The sequence below is a fragment of the Micromys minutus genome, assembly GCF_963924665.1.
Source record: "Micromys minutus genome assembly, chromosome: 11".
NCBI lineage: Eukaryota > Metazoa > Chordata > Mammalia > Rodentia > Muridae > Micromys > Micromys minutus.
In genome coordinates this window covers 2,776,906-2,797,717 of record NC_137980.1, presented here as the reverse complement: position 1 = coordinate 2,797,717, position 20,812 = coordinate 2,776,906, and the positions used below count along the sequence as shown (strand labels likewise).

Below are 20,812 nucleotides of genomic sequence, written 5' to 3'. Positions count from 1 at the left end.
GCACAAGGGACCAAGGTCAGCTGGAACCCCTGTACTAGTGATGTCAGGCTTCACAACCCCTTCCTATCTATGTCAGGCTTCTGTTGGACAGTTGCACTTTGTGTTATAAAATCAATATCGCTTTGAATAAAAGGTTCCTTTAAAGGAACGAGAAATTTTATAAAACACAAATAATCTAAAAAAAGATTTCAAGATAGACTAACAATTCAAACCTGTATAAGGGGGTAAAAGACACCTGGCTGTTACACAGCTGGCTTCATTTGCCTCATAGCACTGTGTATACAAAGCAGGTTCAATTTCTTTCAGATGATATTTATATTAACAAATTGAAGACACTTATGAATGAGGATGGTTTTATTCATCACACTGCCAACCTGGTCAAAGGCATTAGCCATGCCCCCCCACGAATGTTCTGATGCCTCACAAGCTCTAAGGGGCCCAAGTCTAAAACTGCCTCTTGGCCTGCAAGTGCAAGCGTAGTGTAAAACACATCACGTAACATAGACTATTATGCACATGGGTGATTTATGAGTTACTTGCTTTAGATCTTCACATTAGATTCTAACTTAAACTGTTCCTTCCTCATTTGGGGTTAATGTACACTGTGAACAGTTTGTATTGTGCACTGCTGGGGTTTAAGATGATGCCCTTAATAGGACGTGACATTTGAGGTACATTTGCTGGTACAGAAGCCTGTCAATATAGGCTATGGCTTACAGTTCCATAACTCCTCTTGGTCACCTGCTACTTCTACTCAGGAGAGCATTCTATATTCCATACCAAATATGACCTTGACGACACAGCCTCTAAAAGTATACCATTTCTTCTTTATGGTTCTTTACCTCATTAGTTATGTCATCAAACCAGCAGGCAGTGAAATCCTCTTACATATTAGTTTCCCATATATATAGCACACCACGTTCTACTGAGTTCTTGTTTTAAATTTTAAAAGTTAGGCTTTTGCCTATATAACTACAGTACACTATTTAACTATAGAAAAAAATTCTACCCTTCCCTAGTGAAATTTTACTGCCAATAAAAGTGAAGCAAGATTTTACTTACATGGATATTACAACCAGTTTTGTTTATTTTAAAAATGAAAGCTACAAATACTCTTACAATTCTAAGATTTAATTTTATATACATACCTAAAATAACAAGAGTTTCTAGAAGAAGTGTCGATGTGAAGCTAGCAAAGCTGAAGTACACAATGTCCACCAGTTTGGAACAGAACTTGAAAACTATGCTAACATTAGAAAATGCACCCTTAAGTTATTAACTTCAACTGTCCCTCTGCATTCAGTGGCAATCCCCTGAAGTCATGTTGTTACACTTGGCCATAACACGTGTTACTATGGCAGTACACTCTTACCTCTGCACCTTGGAGTGTGTAGCAGACATTGTAATTACCACTGCTAGGTAGTGTTTACGTTGCTTTTCCAAAGGTTAAGAAGCTGATTATAGCTAAAATCAGCTTTGCCTCAGGCTTCTGGGGCTCTGTGTAATCACATTAGACAAGCAGGGCACAGTGTCACCTAACACAAACCAGTGGCACTTTCTTCTCTGCTTGAGCCCCTCCCTGTCTATTTATTATGGAAACGACTTGTGCTTTCTGCTTTCACAGACAGTTAAAAGGCTGCTTTCTAATAGATCTGGCATGTAATTTCCTAAGATACCTACCTGTCTAAAAGGAACAACAGCATATTGAGCAACATTTAAAAATAAAATTCTTCCAAATAATTTTTTGAGGGAGGAAAATATATCTTATTTTAAAGCATAAAAATCATTGTAAAGAACTTGCAAACAACAACAATCACAACAACAGACACAATATCTCAGCTGGATTAACATGGCCAATCAGAGAAGCACCTGCATGAACCCAAAGTCTGCATTTTTCAATGAACTCCTCTAGTTAGAATAGCCAAATCTTGTTAAAAAAGAATTCTGTATGTAGAGACTTTAAAAGTATTTTGAGAAAAGGCAGGTGACAACATTACCTAGTATAATATTAGGAAGTCTTTCTAGCTTTCAAAAGACAGTTTTATTCTGTAGCAAACTGACAAGTTTATGTTTCCACCAGGACTCTGTAAGCACACCAGATGGTACACTATCACTTCTAAGGATCCTTAGGAACCCACTTTGCTGACCTCGACCTTCCTTTCTCCCTCTCTACTCTGAAGCCATATAAGTCAACTATGTAATGAACGCAGTAAGACGTATTAGTCAAGTCTAAATCTTGTTAATTCTGAGTCTCAAGGAAACAGAAAATATAGACTCCAAAGGCTGTTAGAAAAAAATGTAATGGAAAAATTAAAAGAAAACTGAAAATTAGTTCTCTAAAATTTAAAACTATTGCTACATTACTATGTAGTATTTATGTTTGTACCTTCCTACATTTGACTCTGAGTTTTTGGTTCAGATTATACATATTTATTTAGTTTGCTTAAAATAGAGAAGCAAATGAATTAAAACAAAGAAGTGATGAAGAGACAATGGTTTTTGCTAATGATTTATTCTAAGTAAGAAAACCAAAACTTGTTATTTTAATTGATTAAATCATAAAGAGTTCCTGAGGAAGTCAAACCTCGCTGTTTGCTCAGTCAGACAATTTCTGCTAATCCAGCAGCACTTAACAAATTCACATGTGGTTAGCTTTTCTTGCCATCGCTACATATCACAGTTCTGTGCTGCAAGCTGTGCAAAAGGAAATCAATATGCCAGGTTTAACAAAAGAACAGGAAACACGATGCTCCCTATATTTTCAATGAACCTCAAATGATTCTGCTGTTCATCCTCAGTACATTTATGACAGAGACACACACTCTGCAATGGAGAGAAACCACAAGAGAATGTGTGCATACATTTGGAACTGAAGTTCTGACTTATTCCATAACCGAGTTTATTTGGAAGAAGACATACTCATTCCCTGCACACAGTATAATCAGCCATGTATAGGGCACTATTTTCTTGACAAAGGCTTAAATGTACCCTCTAGGTCAGATAATACTTTGAAATACATACATATTTATGTTTTGGAGGCTGTGAAATTTTTCTTACAAGTGAAACATGTGATCTAGCACTAGGGGGAAATCCCCCACTGAAGATGCTGAGCTATAGCAGCAGCTAATGGCGTGCAGATTTTGTCATTTTCTCATATTGGAGCACAAGCACAGGACATGCAGAAGTAGATTAGGAGGAAAACACAGAGAACGAAGCAGGAGTGGTGGCCGCCACAAGGTCAGCACAGAGCAGAGCCTCCCCAGACTTTCAGCTCAGTGATGAAGAGCTAAGTGTGGCCAAACAAGCAGCAAGTTGGACTTTAGCCAAGGGACTCAGGGCCGTGGTTACCGTGGCTCCCAGACCCCAATCTCTTCTGTGAGAAGGTAGAAAATTGGCGTTGGAATTGTTAAAAGGTTTAGATACCAAGAAATAAGAAATTAAGGCAACATATATATTAGGTTATATATATCATTTTTGTATCATTCATACTTTTGTTTCAAAGTAGACTATAGTTCCAATACTGATAAGATCACAGCAGTGAAATGAAACTTGTTTGATATAAAAAAATACAAAATAGAGGAGTTTGGAAAATATTCTCACAACATAAAAGTCATAATTTTATTGCATATGGAAGTAAACTCTTACAAGATACTGTTTCAAAAAATAAGATGGGTGGTTCCTGAGAATCAAACTCTTGGTTGATGTTTACTTTACAAACATGCACATACATACAACATGCACACCTGTATAACATGATACAAGATAAAAACTTCTGATATACCAATAGTCATATACAACCCTCAGCTAATTGTATGGCCAAAAGTCTCAGGACACTGGAAACAACTCTGTTGGAAATACCCAATTACACTGTAATAACAAAGAAAAGACCTGCCCTTCTCTTGGAAGACACTATATTACTGAGAAAAAGACCCAAATGCATAACTGAATTTGGGTGAAATGACAGTTCATATAGACTGAGCCCACAGTAGTGCCCCTGTATCTTTAGAGTGGCTCTTGGTAGTATCTCCCCTACATTAGATGTCATCTCTCCATCTTCTTTAATACTTGTCATTGGATCTCCCCTTTGTCTGTCATTTCTCTAAATTTTCTATGCCTCAAAATAACAAAGTAAATTTAAAGATATTTGCCAAATTATACTGAGTTTCTACCAGGGCTCATGTCCTTATAGCCAAATAAAATAGCTCTTACAAACTGAAATATTTGATTTACTTAACATCTTGGGCTGTACAGTGCAGACTTGATGGTATGTAAATAAAGAGGCTTCAGAAAACACCCTAACGCTGGAAGGGATCATAAAACAACCGATCTGCTCCCTTAACACTTAAAATGAGAAAGGTCCAGAGACATCGTAACCAAGTGCACTTGTTTGTCATTTTCAGATCCGCCACCCTCACTGTGTTGTCTTAAAGATGGCTGTGGAGAACCGCCAATCATGAAACTGTCTACAGACAAGGTATCTATTAATTCGAATAAACATATTCTTTTGTCAACTGTTAAACTTTTTGCGTACTTTCTCGTCACATTTTACTGTGACTCTTGTATCCTCCATTTCCATAGTTTTCCCTTTCTTGTCTACTACATGGTTTGCAGAAGAAGCTACCTTTCTCCCAGGTTCTGCTCCTTGGAGAAACTGCTTAGTAAGTATGCTTCCGAAGTCAAACCAAATATTAAAACATTAAAAACTGTCATTAGCTTTTATCACTGAAAATTGGAATTAAAATATAAATCTCGTTTATCCTATCTATTTTGCTCCCTTCTTTTAAGTAAGAAAACAGAAAATACCTTGGTTTCTGAAAATTCATGTGGGGTCCAACTATAAAACATGTTCTTTTCTCATGTCCCTTAGGTTTACTTCCTGGGCCTTTTAGACTAGGTTGCTTTACTTACCAGTCGTTAGCACTAAAAGGTGCCTGTGAGTTTATTTGCTCTCTGGTCTGCTGAGGCCATCATGGTTCTCCCTTTTCCTCCTAAAATCCCTCTGACTCCCACAGTTTTGTAAAACAATGAAATCAAATTATGGGACTCAGGCAAAGTTACATCATTCCTGTCATTTAACTATCAGTTCCTTTTACTCAGAGCCTTTAAGGATCCTATGATGTAGAGGGAAGCAGGAACACAGTTTGCTCTAATAGACCAGGTACCGGGAATTCCTCTATCAAGTTCTTCAAAAGGAGCTGGGGATGTTTGCTCAGTGACAGCAGCAGGCCCTGGGGTTAATTCCCAGCACCAGGACGAAAGGTTGAAATGAGTCATCAGACCTTCACTTGGATACTTCAAAAGATGGAAATCTTGCTGTTTTACAATGCAGCCAATTCTGTTCCTTAAGACAATGGAACATGACTATATAGAACCCATCTAATTTTCATAATGTACAATCAAAGTCTTTGTTGTCATGACTATTAGGAATTTCATGTCTGGTTGGGGTTAGGAACAACCAAACCACTACGTCCTTTTTGAATTCTTTGGGAAGCTTAACTTTTAGTTATGTGCAACATCTTGTAGATCTCCACAGACATTTTCTTTCAATGATTCCAAATACCTACCATCAAATGTATTGAGGAATTCAAGGAAATAGTTTTACAAATTTAAGAGGGTCATTAAAGAAAATAAAAGGAAGGAGGACCTCCTGTAGGAGAAGTGGGAAGGAGGAGCTGCAGGAGAAGTGGAAAGGGGAGGAGCTGCAGGAGGAGTGGGAAGGAGGAGGCCCTGCAGGAGGAGTGGGAAGGAGGAGGAGCTCCTTCAGGAGGAGTGGGAAGGAGGAGGAGCCCCTGCAGGAGGAGTGGGAAGGAGGAGGAGCCCCTGCAGGAGGAGTGGGAAGGAGGAGCTCCTTCAGGAGGAGTGGGAAGGAGGAGGAGCCCCTGCAGGAGGAGTGGGAAGGAGGAGGAGCTCCTCCAGGAGGAGTGGGAAGGAGGAGGAGCCCCTGCAGGAGGAGTGGGAAGGAGGAGGAGCTCCTTCAGGAGGAGTGGGAAGGAGGAGGAGCTCCTTCAGGAGGAGTGGGAGGGAGGAGCCCCTCCAGGAGGAGTGGGAAGGAGGAGGAGCCCCTGCAGGAGGAGTGGGAAGGAGGAGCTCTTGGGCAAAGCATGAAGGTGAACTGAGGTACAAGTAATTCTTTACATGCATGAAATTGTCAAAGATAATTCTATCAAGAATTTTAAATATATAAAAATTGCCTGCAGAATATTTAAATCCCAAACATACATATCTGATACATGAGTGTTTAGTTTTCTTTCCCAAAGAAAGCACGTGCTTCCCTTTTTTTTTTTTTTTTTTAAAACATCTTGGGCACTTATGAATGTCTTGGATAGTCTCCTTTTTTTCCTGATTCATCGAGCCAAATACCACACCCATCACGCCAAAATAAGGGAGAAGATGAATATACTACCTTATTTACATGTTTACATTCCATTTTTGAAATGTGGTAAGAAACATTATACTCAGTATCAACAAACACCAGTGCCTTGTAGTAAAAGCCATAAGAGTAAATAAGTAATAGATACAGCAAACCCCAGTGACAAATCTTGAAATGAAGCACATGTGCTAATTCTCCGGACTGGCTAATTCGGGGGTAGTTTTGAGTCAGACAGTATGGATCAGGGGATGATGGGAGGCGCATGAGTGGAACCTTGCAGGCAGCTCTGTAAGGTGAGTTGCTGTGAGGGTGAAGAGGCTGTTACCGTACTCGCTGGAAACAGTAAGTGTTCTAGGCTTTGAAGTCTGCTCAGCTTTGATGTACTCTCAGCCATCAGAAGACAGCGTGGAAGAGGGGAAATAAGACTTCTTAATTCTGTCCTTGGTGCTTTTACTCAGGATATCTTAGTGTAAAAAAGAGCCCAGTTCTTCCGCAAACTTTAAGCACAGCTCGAGACTGCCATTTACTTTTTTTTAAAGATTCAATTATTGAAGCAGTAGTCAACATTCTTTATTCATTTGAGTATATGTACATGCATAAAATTATCAGAATATGTGAATCAATTAGTGGGAATTACATTAATGATGATTTTGTTTTCTTACAATGTTATGTATCATTTAAGGAAGTAGATGTGATTTCTAACCTTGAGAAAGTCACTAACAAGATTAGTGAGATTTTGGTAATCAATTAAAAACTTACAAAAGGCTATAGACTTCATGTAGCCTTTTTAGACCTAAGTCTAGAAAGTTGGCTTGTATTAGAAACAAAAGATACTACCACCAAGAAATCATATGAATTAAACAAACCATATCCAAGAGAAAGGGATAAGGGTGCCGTGTATGTGAACTTTGTGATATGGCAGACAACAACATCTTCTCTAGTTTCTCTCACTTGTGCAAACTTCCACGCACTGTACTGTGAGCATAAGCTGTCGGCAAGTACCAAGACGCTCAGCATTTTGTTTCAGAAAGTTACATATTTTACCTTATTTCAAATATTTGCTATATTTGCCAAGGTATTATAATCATGCTTTTATATTTCATTTTTGAAACTATAGTATAGTCACACCATTTCTCCTTTGCTTTTCTTCCTTTCAGCTTCTCCCATGCTCCCCCTTGTCCCCTTGTTCATTTTCTTTAATTGCTGATATAGTGCATGCGTGTGCGCATGAGTGAGTGTGTGTAAGTGTGTCCTAACGTACTCCCCTTCTCTTCCTTTTGTACAGTCCCATGAATCTCACCAGGACCTTGCATGGGCTCCATGCTCCACCACTGAGCCGCATGCTGGCTGCTTTAGCATTTTCCTTACATCAACATACTTTCTTATTTGCTAAATTCTAAGTTAAAGCCAAGCAAATTCAATCTGCTTTTGTGTGTTATGTAGATCCTTTTCTAATACATATTATAAGAGAAATTATAGTGCGAATAAACTACAGTTCACTAGTCAACTACCTGTGCGTTGTATATAGAATATGGAAAGGATTCCAATCAAGGGTCGAGGCAATTTCTCATCCTAGTAATTTCTTGTACTTAAATAAGAACTAATGTGCTCAGAATATTCAAACGTCCATGTGTTCAGAGAGGCAGGATTATTATAAAAAGCTACTTTATTTGGAGTTGTAAGACTTGATAATTGCCACCTTAAATATTTATTTAGTTATTGGGACATGTTGCTGCTTACTTTATAAACAGCAAAGAATCCATAGTTAAAAACAAAACAAAAGCTATAATATAAAATATCAAGGATACCTGAGACTAAAATACTAATCCAAAAAGCCAAAAGAAAAAACGTTTCCTTTGGAATCTTTATCAGCAGAGTAAACCAACTGCTTATTGCTTAAAAAGGAAAAACAAAACCACCACCAACAACAAAAGGATTTTTTGTTTCCTTGATAGAAACTAAAGAATCTGTCTCCCATGAGTGGCTCTGATAGGAGGAAAAGCATGACAGAAGTTATATCCTTCTTATGCTGGTGCCACAGAGTGAGATGAGGAGAAGACGATGCTGAAGAGCGTGAAGTACAGTGCAGGAGAGTCATTCTGTGAAACTCTTATGTGTACTGGAGCTGCCTAAACATGAACAGAAGCCACTAGGCAAGCAATGCAAACCAAAGACATAGTTCATAAAAGTGGATAGTTATTGTACATTAGACTTCCCATACAGTAACTGATTTAACAGTTAACTGTTAAGTATTGTTCTCATAATTCTCATTAAACGGGTACAATGCATCAAATTTTATAAGGTAGCAAAGTGGCAACTGTAATGAGTTCTAGGGGTCGTAAGACAATGACATTAAAGAAAACAAGGATATAATCTGTCAGCTACAGTAAAGGGTTAAAAATCTGTGTGCATTTGTAACAAGGCCTTTAAGATGAATTTGCCATTCCCAAAGTCTCACTAGGCAGGGAAGAGGAACTTGGCATGTGACCAGTAATTACAAGAGAGCAACACCTTGGGGCTAGAGGGCACTGATGGCTTCAACAAGTCTCACCAGCTAAGGCAACAGATGCCCTCCACCCTTAACCTGTTAATACCCCTGGACTGCTAAGAGTGACCCCCGCTCTGTTCTCCCACATTAGTTGTTAGTCACACTAATTGCAGCTTCGCTGGTACTGTCGGCACCAGTCTTCCCCAGTCCCAAAGACATGCCGAGAAAGGTTATCACTAATAGCTTCAAATAACTTCAGCCAAATTCTGCTGTGCACGTTAGGAACACTTACCTCCTTTGAAACCGTCTTTTATAGACATCAAAGGACAGACACTAAAAGCAATATGTGTTTGTGAATTCTATAAAGCTTTTCATAGAGGAAGCTGTAAAGGTACGAACAGAAACTTCTGTGACTGGATCTTTGGAATGATTTGTAAAAATCTAATATATTATGCTTTTATGCTTATGTTCAACAGAAAAGGGCTTGTGATTTTTTTTAACATAAGAAACATGTTTTACTTTAAATTTGTTAGCTAAGTAATCTACCCCAAATTTATGATTTTTAGAAAGGAAAATGAAATTTCTACCATGATCTTAAAAAACTATTTTAAGCCCAACGTTTTTATTAATGTTAACCTAAGATTTTATAGAAGTGGGCATAGGATTCCAAAGCTCATGAAGATTCAAATACCATCTGTGATGCTGCAGTAAATTTTAAACAAGGCATTAAATCAGAACAGTAACACACCACAGAGATTTACAACCAGGGAGTCATAACTGAATTATCAGGATTAGTATGAATGACTTCACACATAGGAACTGTAGGTTCTCAACACCTTGATGACTTTGCTTTGAATGAAATCTATAAAATTTCTACTAAATCTTAAAAATAAGTTATTAGTATCACGAATATACAAACCATGAAAAGATAGATAAAAATAGGAAGGTGGAAGAAGAGAGTGAGCTAAGAACAAAGTGGTGCTGTTGTGGGGCTCCTGTGAGAAGGACTGGCTCCCTGACTCTGGTGCCTGCCCTTGGGACTCTGTTCCTCAGGTTGGGTTGCGATGTCCAACTTGGATATAATTTTTGCTTCATCTTATTTTTTTATTTTATCATGTTTGGTTCTTACTTTTTTTTTTTTCTCCCAATGAGAGACAGAAAGGGAGCGGATGAGGAGGGGGGGAGGGGGAAGAGCTGGGAGTAGTAGAGTGAGCAGAAATTAGTGTAACCAGGATTTATTTTATGAGAAGAGAATCTATTATTCAACAAAGGAAAGAGAAAAACCATCAAGGTGAGTTAAGCATGCTCAAGGCCAATATGGCGATGAAAACCTGATCTTACAAATTATGTCCATAACGGAATGATGTCTGACATCCAAAAAAGAAATTTTAACATTTTTAAATCAATCTAGTATTTCCATCAGATGTTCACTAACAAGAATCTGATTTAAGTGAGGCTCTGGGAAATGAGGACCTGCTACTCCTGCTAAAAACACGACAACTGCCGAGCTCACGACGTGTCAACATTTTACTGCCCCTTAAAACGAGGTATAGAAGCACTTTAGATACTGGGTCACTGTGAAGCAAGTAGGAAGACAATATTGATGCTTATTAGAGTGTGAGGAAGAACAGATGTTAGGGCCAGAGAAAAGTTGCTAGAAAAGTCTAAAATTGTTTGATCTGTAGTTTGGGGTCTTTCACATCTGTCTGGGGCTGGGTATTTTTACTTTGCCATGTTCTGGTACCTTCCCAATGGCATATGTACCATATTTTGTTTGATACATTTAAAATAGGAGTAATAATGATTATATGGATAGATGTTAAGAATAATGTAAGTGAGAAATCAAATAATTACTTATAGCTTCAAACTTTGACATATATGGGAAATAACATAAAATATGTATAGTCGGATAATGTAGTGATATATACGGATAATGTAGTGATATATAAGTACATGTCAGTGAATAGGACAGGTAGATTTTACAATGAACCTCAGAATGCCTACGTGAGATTCTACCAAACAAATGGTGTATTATTGTTTTCACTACAACAATGACAATCTAGACTTGCCTCTTAGTAGGAAGTAGTATTTCATTTATATATGGTTTGTTTGAACAGCAGCATCCCTGGATCAACTGTGAGAAAATATTTAAATTGCAAATTCAAACCCCTTCTGTTTGTTAGACATCCACATGGCACATATGTGTTCACAAAAATGCTCATCAAATAAACTGTTTACTGACTAATGTAGAAAATTTAGTTTAAAAATGAAAATGATACAATTTTTTAATGAGTGGTGCCATTATCTGGAACCCTAAATAAAAAGGATAAGACCCTTTCACTTGTCATGAAAAACGTCACATTTCTGTATTTTAGTAAAAATTTCTTGGCCTAGAAGACAAACATTTATGACTGTCAATTGGTTACTTCAGTGCTGTGACACAGAAATGGCCATTCTTCTGTCTGTGGTGTGAGCCTTTTGGGGAGACAAGGAAACAGTTTACATTTACCAAGCACACTAATGCTGTACAAAATCTAAAACGGAATAATGCATAGAGATGGTTACTACAGAGGGATGATGTGAAGCTATAGTTAAAACAGAAGTGTTCACAGAAACAACAACCACTGTCTGAACACGTCCGCTCTGATGGTTTCATAGTGCACATACTCGGAACAAATTAAAGTGACTGGATTGATCATGGCAGACTAATTTGATAACAATGCTTAGCAGCATTGTGGCCAGGCTCAGTCTGGTGAGATGGTTCAGTAAGTCAAGGTGCCGGATGCCAGGTATTTCTTTGAAAAAATGAACTCTATTTTCAAAGTATTCAAGATCTCTTCCCAAGTAATGCTTTCTAATCTCACCAATGGGATCAACTATCCTGTTCTCAAAATACATACAATGAATGTCTACTATCTTCTTTATTCCTAGGGTTTTTATTGAGTCACATTTTCAAATTTCCAGAGAAGAGACCAAGTATGTAGCTCAGCTGTACAGAGCATATTTATTATGTTTAAAGCTCTGAATTTTATTCCCAGAAAAACCCTTTCCTACACACACACACACACACACACACACACACACACACACACACACACACACGGGGGGGGGGGGGAGGGAGGTGTAGACCTGAAACAGTGTGACTGTAGGACTAATAAGTTTACTTTTTTCATCAAGTGGTTATTTCCTATTTAGTTCATTTGTAGGTAAATTGTCTTTTTCCATCTGTCTTCCTATATCAATTTTCTTAATATAAACCCAGATTTTTCTCTGGGAATGTTAGATGTATGGATTGGATTGTGGTCCCTTCAAAGGTATATTCTAAACTCTCATGCCTTAGAATATGATCTTACTAAGAGATAAGGGCTTTTATAGAGGTAGTCAACTTAAAGGAAATATTGGGGGGGGGTCAGGCACTAAGTGTGATTAGTATCTTATATAATAGGGAAATATGGACAAAGATATATAGAGAAGGGGATGATGTAAATAATCATAGAAAGTGATTTCATGCAAGGAGAGAGTGCTGAAGACACCCTCGGCTTATAGTTTGTCAGTGGACCAGTCCACCCCACATCTTCTTAGACTTTCTGCTTCCAGAAACAATAGCTTCTGGTTGAACCACCTACTCTGAGATACCCTGATAGCCCTAGAAAGCTGGAATAAGACAGAGAGGGGTGGGTATTTATCCAAGTCCAATTTCTGCTACTGCAACAAGTAACCGAAATAATAAACTTGTCTGTCATGTTCATTTATGCTTTATTCATAATAGCTAGAAATTGAAACCAGCTATATGATTGTCATTGAATGAATAGACAAAGAAAACACAGTACCAGTTACACAATGTAATATTACTTAGCTGTTAAAAAATAACATGAAGTTAACAGAAAAAGGATGGAGCCAGAAAAATTTATTATAAATGAAGCACTTACAACCCTCCAAACAAATAAGGCATGCATCTGCTTATATGTATATATTATCTGTTAAGTCTTCAAAAAGCAGGCTAAAAATCCCTATAACCACAGAGCTTAGGTATAGAGTATGGCACTGGGCAGGCAGAGAATGAACTCCCATGGAAAGCAAAAGCGAATAGACAGTAATGACTGAAGGGGGGGCAAGGAGACTGGAAGGGGAGCAGTAAATGGAGTTGGGGAGGGGAATAGGAGTGAAAGGGAGGGAATATAGGGAAGGCCATTAAAACTGAAGGTCCTCTGAAGGGCTGTAAGGAAGCCTACCAGAATATATATATATATATATATATATATATATATATATATATATATATATATATATAATTTTTATAATAATATATATGATATATATAATATAATCATATATATAAATAATACATAATAATAGATATGTAATTTACATATATGTATATGTAAAACTGGACATCTCTTGCAATTTCAGTTGCCAGGAATAGATTACATCTAATTGAACTGTTGGCCAAAGGAGCCCCATGGCTACTGCCAAGGCTATTGATTCTTTCATGCTGTATTGCTGAAGATAACACCTACATATATTGTTAAACGTGGGAAACTTTAGCTCGTTCCTGACCAGCGCCTTCACCCCTGCTAGTGTTCCTAGTACTAGAAGGCACTCTGTACACTCTCGGAAGAGAAAGGTAGACAGTATCACAGCTACAAATCTATCTAGTGCTGACATGCCTGCAGGTTGTCTGGTGCACTAGCTGTGGGAGTAACCAACTACTCTCCATGCCAGACACTGAGAGAATATAGGCTACATCCTAGAGAAAATTCAAATACTACTGTTCTCCTAGAAGACCAGTAATAGCTGTAATGATAACGGATTCTGCTAAACTCATAGGCCAGTGTCTTGCTCATCATCATCAGAGAAGCTTGCTCCTATAGCTGGTAACTGGGCAATATGTGGAGAGCAGGACCTTGAAGCACTCGGTCCTAAACGGGGCGTCTCTGTCAACTCCCTCCCCTGGGTACTCACACAACTTTTCAGAGAAGACCTGGGGATAGAAACACCAAGGAAACAAGGTCTTTTAGATGCAAAAGGGTTGACAAGCATAAGACCTCACAGAGACTGGGAGAGCATTCACAGGAGGAGCACAGGCCTAAGGCAGGTGGGGTCTTAGTACCGACTGTAGATGGGGATGTGAGCCCTCATCCTGTCCCCATAACTTATCTCCAATTGACAACTGACCGCAAATAAAAAGTTAGTTTTCTCCAGTGGAGTTTTCTTAGGTTACAAACCACACTTAAAGGCAGGCCTTATGCACAGCAGTTGACAGCCAACACAAAATGGAGGTTTTTTTTTTTTTTTTTTTTTTAAACTATCATTTTTAATTTTGTGTTTTTATGAGATTTCTCTCTCTCTCTCTCTCTCTCTCTCTCTCTCTCTCTCTCTCTCTCTCTGTGTGTGTGTGTGGGTGTGGGTGTGGGTGTGTTTGAGATAGAGAGAGAGAGACAGAGAGAGAATTTAGATGGATAGGGAGGTGTGAAGTTCTCGGAGGAGCTGTGGGACCAAAACACAATCAGAATATATGAAAATCTACTGTAATTAAGCACAGAGGACAAACACTTTTTAGGGCTGACTCTAAGGTGGGACAAGGGTGTAATCCTAGTTCAAAGCTAGCCAGGCTACACAGTGGTCTGTGTAAAAATAACAACAGGAACAAACACTCAATTTTTGAAAGGAATATTGTAATGCTCACTTTTACTTCCCAATTTTTTCACACATGTACACAAGCACCTTCTCATAAATACCCTTGCATGTTAAAATGATGGGTCATGGAAAACCAAAAGGTTTTCAAGTGAATCATCCAACAGCCTTTCATGAAGGTGGCACCAATTTGTATTCCAGTGAACCCAGGAATCAAATTTTTATTTCTGTGATCTTCCTTATACTATATGAAGAACTATAGGATCACAGCACTGTGTGTCTAAAGCTAGGCTGCCACATTGAAGTAAAGACTTTTATCCATCAAGAGGATAACACAGATGGACAATCCACAGAATGAGAGAAGATATTTGCATATCATACAGTGATAAAGATTTTTAACATCTATAATATGTACAGAAAAGCATAGCAATTTAAAACGGGGCAAAATAATTGAATCAACACTTCTCCAAGGAAGAGAAATACAAAGGAACAATTGGCACATGAGCTTAGTGTCACTTATAAACTGTCATCCACTGGAGAAGTGCAGTCTATGCCACAGTGAACTATCACTCACAACCACTAGGATGGGAATGATGGGAAAGGGGGCATAACAAGTGTTGGCAGGGATTGGAGCTGAACCCTATGTATTCCTAGAGTGGATTCAGAATGGGACATCTGCTGAGGAAAACCTCTGGCAGGTCTCAAGAAAGTTAACAACCCGCACTAGCTGGCCGCGTGCAGAGAGTAAGAGACTGCAGAGCGCCATCTACACTGGAGGCTCAGGGGTCTCTGTGGAAGAGGGGTGTGGAGGGGAAGCTGTAAAAGCCAGGGATGGTGGATGACTGCAAGGGAACAATAGCCTCTGAACACTACAGTGACTGAGAGGGTGCCGGATACCCTTGAGGCATAAGCCAGACAGAATCCTCGCTTTCTTACCCCTGGCTGATGAGCTCTAGGCGTTCCACAGCTGCTGGGAGGAGAGTAGTTCTCTTTCACCGTCTGACCTTGTGCAGGTTGAACCCACTTCAGGTTAGGCCCTACACTCGAAGACTATTTAAACAAGAACTGGTCTGGGACGGGGTAAGAGGAAACTCCAGTTTTGCTGAGTAGAGAGATGGGGATGGGTCTTGGAGGAGTTGGGTGCTGGGAATGAATATGAACAATACATTGAATGAAATTCTCAAAAGAATTAATAAAATATTAAAAGAAAAGAAACAAGAAGTTACTAGAAGCACCGGATTCAGCAATCCCATCCTGAGGTGTTTGCTTGAGACCTGAAAACGGGGCTTCAGCAGATTCTTTCCCACAGCTCTTCACGGCAGCACCCTTCTCAGGGCATGGCAGAAGGGCTAACGCAGCACTGAGGGCTCATAAAGCATAGTGTGCTTGTGCAGCAGAATCTTGTCCAGTCATAAAAAGGAACCAAGTCCGATAAATGCTGCAACATATATGAGCCTTGAAAATGTGCCAGGTGAAGTGGAGTCAGACACAGGGAACAATCATTAGGTGAGCCTCTACTAATATAAATGCCTGAATCCACAAATTCATAGAGACACAAAGCAGGTGGGCTAGGGCTAGAAGGAAAGGAGCTAGTGCTTAGTAGTTACAGACTTTATGTTTTAGAATTGTGACACAGAATTGCAACAGGATAGTGGTATAGTTGTACAAACTGAACTTACAGTGAAGTATCAGTTTGTACAGTGAAAGGAAGAAAGCCCTAAGTGGAGGCATTAGAGCTGTCTGACTAGTGAGTGATAAGATCAGCCTTGGAGCCTAGGAACAGAGGGCTGTGGTGTACTTTTCCAGGGATCTCACGTAGGCACCAGAAAAACGGAACAAAACAGACAAGAAAATATCATGTAAACAAAGTATTCATTTCAAAAACATATTAGAAAAAGAACCAGAAGGAACTAGGAAAAGCTATGAATAAAAATAAAACCCAAATTAACTTGGAAAATTAAAAGTCCAAAATAAAGGTACTAATGCATGTCTTTGAAAATACCCTGGACAAATCCTTTAGAATACTGAAGACAGAAAAAGCAGAGGCACAGAAACTGATATGCAGGCAGAAAGAAGCCTTTGCCCCAGTTACACCAGTGACGAGTTTTTAATATACCCTGCATGTAGGTTTACAGCAGGAAATCAAAAAGCAAAGAGATTAAAAAAAATTGTTGCTGGGATCAAACCCAGGTACTTGGAGTGCTTTATCCTTGAGCAACACTCCCTCGCCCCAAGCAGGTTACTCAGTGACTGGAAGTTGGAAAGGTCAGCTTTGGGGAAGAGGTTGGAAAGGCCTTTTAAGTGCCTACTGGGGACCCTTCCATGGAGTCCATGTGGAAGCAGGAAGAATGGCACCCTGGCCTTCACATTCAAGCTACCTGGATAAGTGTGTTTTTAAGCCATCTCAGCTCAAAACAAAGTACAGGCACTCCTAAGGAACAAACCAAAGGAGCTCTAAGCTTCAGAACTGGGGCTGCGGCTGTAGCCATCCACCTTGCCAACCTCAGTAACAAACTGGTCTAGATTAGAATGACTTCCCCGTCAGGACAAGCAAGGCCAGGGCAAAGGCAAGAGGACTGAGCTGAGACCCTCACTCCCACACCCACCCAAACACTCACTGGCTGGGTGTGAAACATGAATGGGGAGGTGGGGGAGCTTCCAAGGAAGCTCACACCTGAAAGGCTTTTGTGTGATACTTTCCAAGGGCATTTCTAGGCCTCCCCGTGGAGTAACTGTTACCCTGGATTTTGTGTTTGTACCAAGTTCTGCTTGTGTTTCATAAAGGCTGGTACAGTAGTTTTATGTGACTTGTGTTTTTAATTTTTTACTGTGTTTATAAAGAAATAGTGTTTCCTGATAACAATAAGAAACAAACAAACAAAAAAAGTTAAAGCATAAATATATTGTAATACCAACACCAGGGACAAACAAAGGTAGAAACAAAAAGAAGCAAATGGTAAGTTTTAACTTCCCTCTCAAGTAAACAACTAGTACCCTCACCCACTAAGTCAGAACTGAATGCAACGCCCTGAAACAACCCCCCCTTCTCTCTATTCTCTTATTCCCCTGCAGGGTCGGCCCTTCAGCTTGACAGCCTGGGGAGGCCCAGAGTGGTGGCTGGGGCAGACAAAAGGGTTCCTCGTACAGGAAATGGGGTAGAGGAGTAAAGGGGTGTAAGACACGACCCCCCATAGTGGGGGAAATCGAAATGGAGCCCGGATGCCAGGGGAAAGCACACTGGTGGCCCTGGGAAAGGGGGCCCGGTTGCCCCCACATCCTCCCTCCGGGAGGAATCATTGGTTGGCCAACTGCCCATCTGGCTCCGGTTAGAAAACCACACTTGGACCAGGTCCTTCTGCAGCCGGAGGCGCCCAGCAATGTAGCTGATTTGCTGGGGCGTGGGCTCTGGACACTGCAAGAACAGTTTTTCCAGATTGCTTCCAATGCGTCTCTCTCTGCTTGCGCGTCTCCGCTTCCGGGCCTGCTGCAGGACCATCTCCATCCTGCATATGCCCAGAAGGTTCTTCTCATCTACTTCTTCTAACCACATTTTCAGCAGGGGTCGCAGCTTCCACATGTTGGCAAGGCTGAGCTGCTGGGCCTCGAAGCGACATATGGTTGTCTGGCTGAGAACCTTCCCAAACATAGCTCCCACAGCGAATCCCACATCAGCTTGTGAGTATCCCAGGGTCATCCTCTTCTGTCTCAGCTCCTTGGCCAGCTGCTCCATCTCTTTCTGTATGGCTGAAACGTCCTCTGGCAGTGCCAAATTTGGCATGTACCTCAAGGCGATGTAGGGTCCTGGGCAGGTATCCTCAGAGGAAGTCTGGTACCAGGTCCTTGACTCACAAGTTCCATAGGGTGCTATCCCACCTCGGAATTCATAAGGTGAGGGACCCAGAGGCACTCCCCATACCTCAGAGCCTGGATAGATGCCTGGCCCCATACCTGGCCGTACCATTAACCTGCTTGTAGCCGCCTGGCTGCTCAACCAGGTTGGGGTGTCAACTCGTATGGGAACTGGCCCTTCCAGGCCACCACCACTATTGCCTGGGAGGGGGTAGACGTTTGAAGACCTGCGCCCGGCCATGGGGTAGATGGGACCCCAGCAAGAGTCTGGTAGGAACTGATGGCTCTCGAGGCTTCTGAACAGCCACTAGCCTCGCCCTCGAGCCCCGCCCCCCAGTGGGCGGAGACAACATTGCAAGTAAGATGCTGGATCAAAGTGTGTTTGGAAGCTGGGGCTCAGAGACTGAGGTAACTTACTGAGTTCTCTGGCTTGAAAACAGGGAGCCTCTTACCCTTACTGTTGCTTTCAACTTCTATGTCGGTACAAATCGGGAGCGTTGCACCTCCATGAAATCAGGGTCCCTCATCATTACCTGGATCTTATCCTTGACATCAAGGACTGACTTCAAGCTCTCAAGAACTCCGGTGTCCCCTTCCACTAACGCCCTTTGAACCTTGGCTCCATGAAGACTAACTAGCCATCTATATTGTAAGCGTTGTTGACAATATCTGTTCATCCATTAACTGGTCTGTCTCTATCATGTCCATGACAGCAGCCCATCCTGTGCATACCCTCAGTCCCTTCCTGAAGAACTTTAGGCATACAAGCTCCAGTTTTAGCTAGAGTCAGTTTCCTGCCTCAGGTTCCAGTCGTATTCTCACCTGTGCCCCCACACTCCACTCCTTCACTGGCAAGATTTCAGGATGAAACTAACGTGTCTCCACCACTCCTGCGAATGTGCATTCTAACCCAGCAAGCTTTCCATCCCCACTTCCTTACTCAGTGGAAAACAAATTATGCCATCTTTTCCCTGCTGGAGACAAGACCTGCAGCTGTGCACTGAGAATGACCCTGGCGCTCCCCAACTCAGCAACACCAGCTTTTCTATCCATGGCCACTCTCCCTCCAGAGATACGACCATCTTAAGTCTTTCTACTATGCCCCTAGGCATTCAGCTCTAGGCTGCAGCTAGGGAAAGTGAAGAAAAGGAAGATCTAACATGAGGTCCAAAGGTACTAAAGAAGATGTGACTGGAAGATCTCAGCCTCGTGCCTTTTACTTCTTTAAGCCAAGTACGGTACAGCTCTGTCTCTCCCAGTGCATACTTGAATTGGTCTTCTTGAGATCACTGATAGCTTCCAGCTATAAAGTCCAAAGGATCATAAAATTCTACATTCTACTAATGTTCTCTGGAGTATCTGTAAGAATAAGTATTATTTTTGTTCTTTCTTTAAAAATGTGCGAGCATTCAGCCAAGTAATCTCTGACAGGTTTACTTCCACATCTGTATTTCTGCTGGCCCAAATTAATCTAGTTTTGTGCCTCTTCTCCAGAGGCCACAAGACTGGCTCATGAAATCACCATCACTTAGACACCAGCCGATTTTCAGTTTTCTCATGTCAGCAAGGCATCAGCCCCTGGACACCAGACCTTCTGAAACTGATGCTGTCTTAAACTGTCTTGGCCATGCCTTCCCTTCATATTTAACTTGGGCCACAGGATCTTCCTCTTCTTGTTCAGGTTCATCTTTCATACTGCTGCTATAGATAACCTGCCAAAATCACACCAAAGCAATCAAACCCAATCCCAAAACAACAAAGAAAACCTAATGGTACATAGTATTTATGAGCTTGTACACTCCACTCCTCAAACATCTTCCAGAGCCACCGTCTGCCCATCCCTCTCAGCGGACAGCGAGGGTGCTCACAAAGTGTCTACTGCCTGGTTCCTTCTCTACCTGCCTCATCGTGCACTTGCCCCAGTCTGAATTCATGGTCAAGAAGAAAACCTGTTCTTTCCCCTAAATATCATTTGTACCCTGTGGGCCCTTGTTCCTGCCTGAGATGATTTCCATGTAGCCTAGTCTCACGATTGTAGTCTCACAATCGTTTGGGAGTGCGCTCAGACAAGTCTCAATGGAAAAGGATATTTCCTATCACTCTTTGCAGACTCCAGCCCTTGAACTCTGTTTTTCCCTCTCACATAGTTCATTTTGCTTATTTTATTTATTAGCATGAACTGCTATCTAATAAACATTTGTCTACGTGTCCCCTGTAGGTTTCTTTACTGCTGTGTCCACAGTGTCTACAGTGGTATCTGGCAGATACAAAGGTCTCCGAGAATAAAAGAAGCATGCCTATAAGATTCAGGTTAGTGTTCCCTCATGGATACCCTTCCCCAAGCAGAAAAGACGCCTGTATTGCTTCCGGTGCATTGCTCCCATACTTAGTCAAGTTTTTACTTCACCATTGGTCAGTTCTTTTATGTCTCTTCAATTTAAGGATATTCATGGAAGAGTCATTAAGTCTAG

The 20,812-nt window shown here is 40.7% G+C and overlaps 2 protein-coding genes across 2 annotated transcripts in view; both read right to left on the bottom strand.

Annotated features, from left to right (window-relative positions):
• Window positions 1-20,812, bottom strand: part of ARB2A (ARB2 cotranscriptional regulator A) — a 335,574-nt gene that overhangs the window by 71,139 nt on the left and 243,623 nt on the right. The window lies entirely within an intron of this gene.
• Window positions 17,575-18,582, bottom strand: POU5F2 (POU domain class 5, transcription factor 2; the record flags this gene model as incomplete). The annotated part of the gene is made up of 1 exon (XM_080924718.1): window positions 17,575-18,582. The coding sequence occupies one exon, from the start codon at window positions 18,580-18,582 to the stop codon at window positions 17,575-17,577; it is 1,008 nt and encodes a 335-aa protein (XP_080780844.1).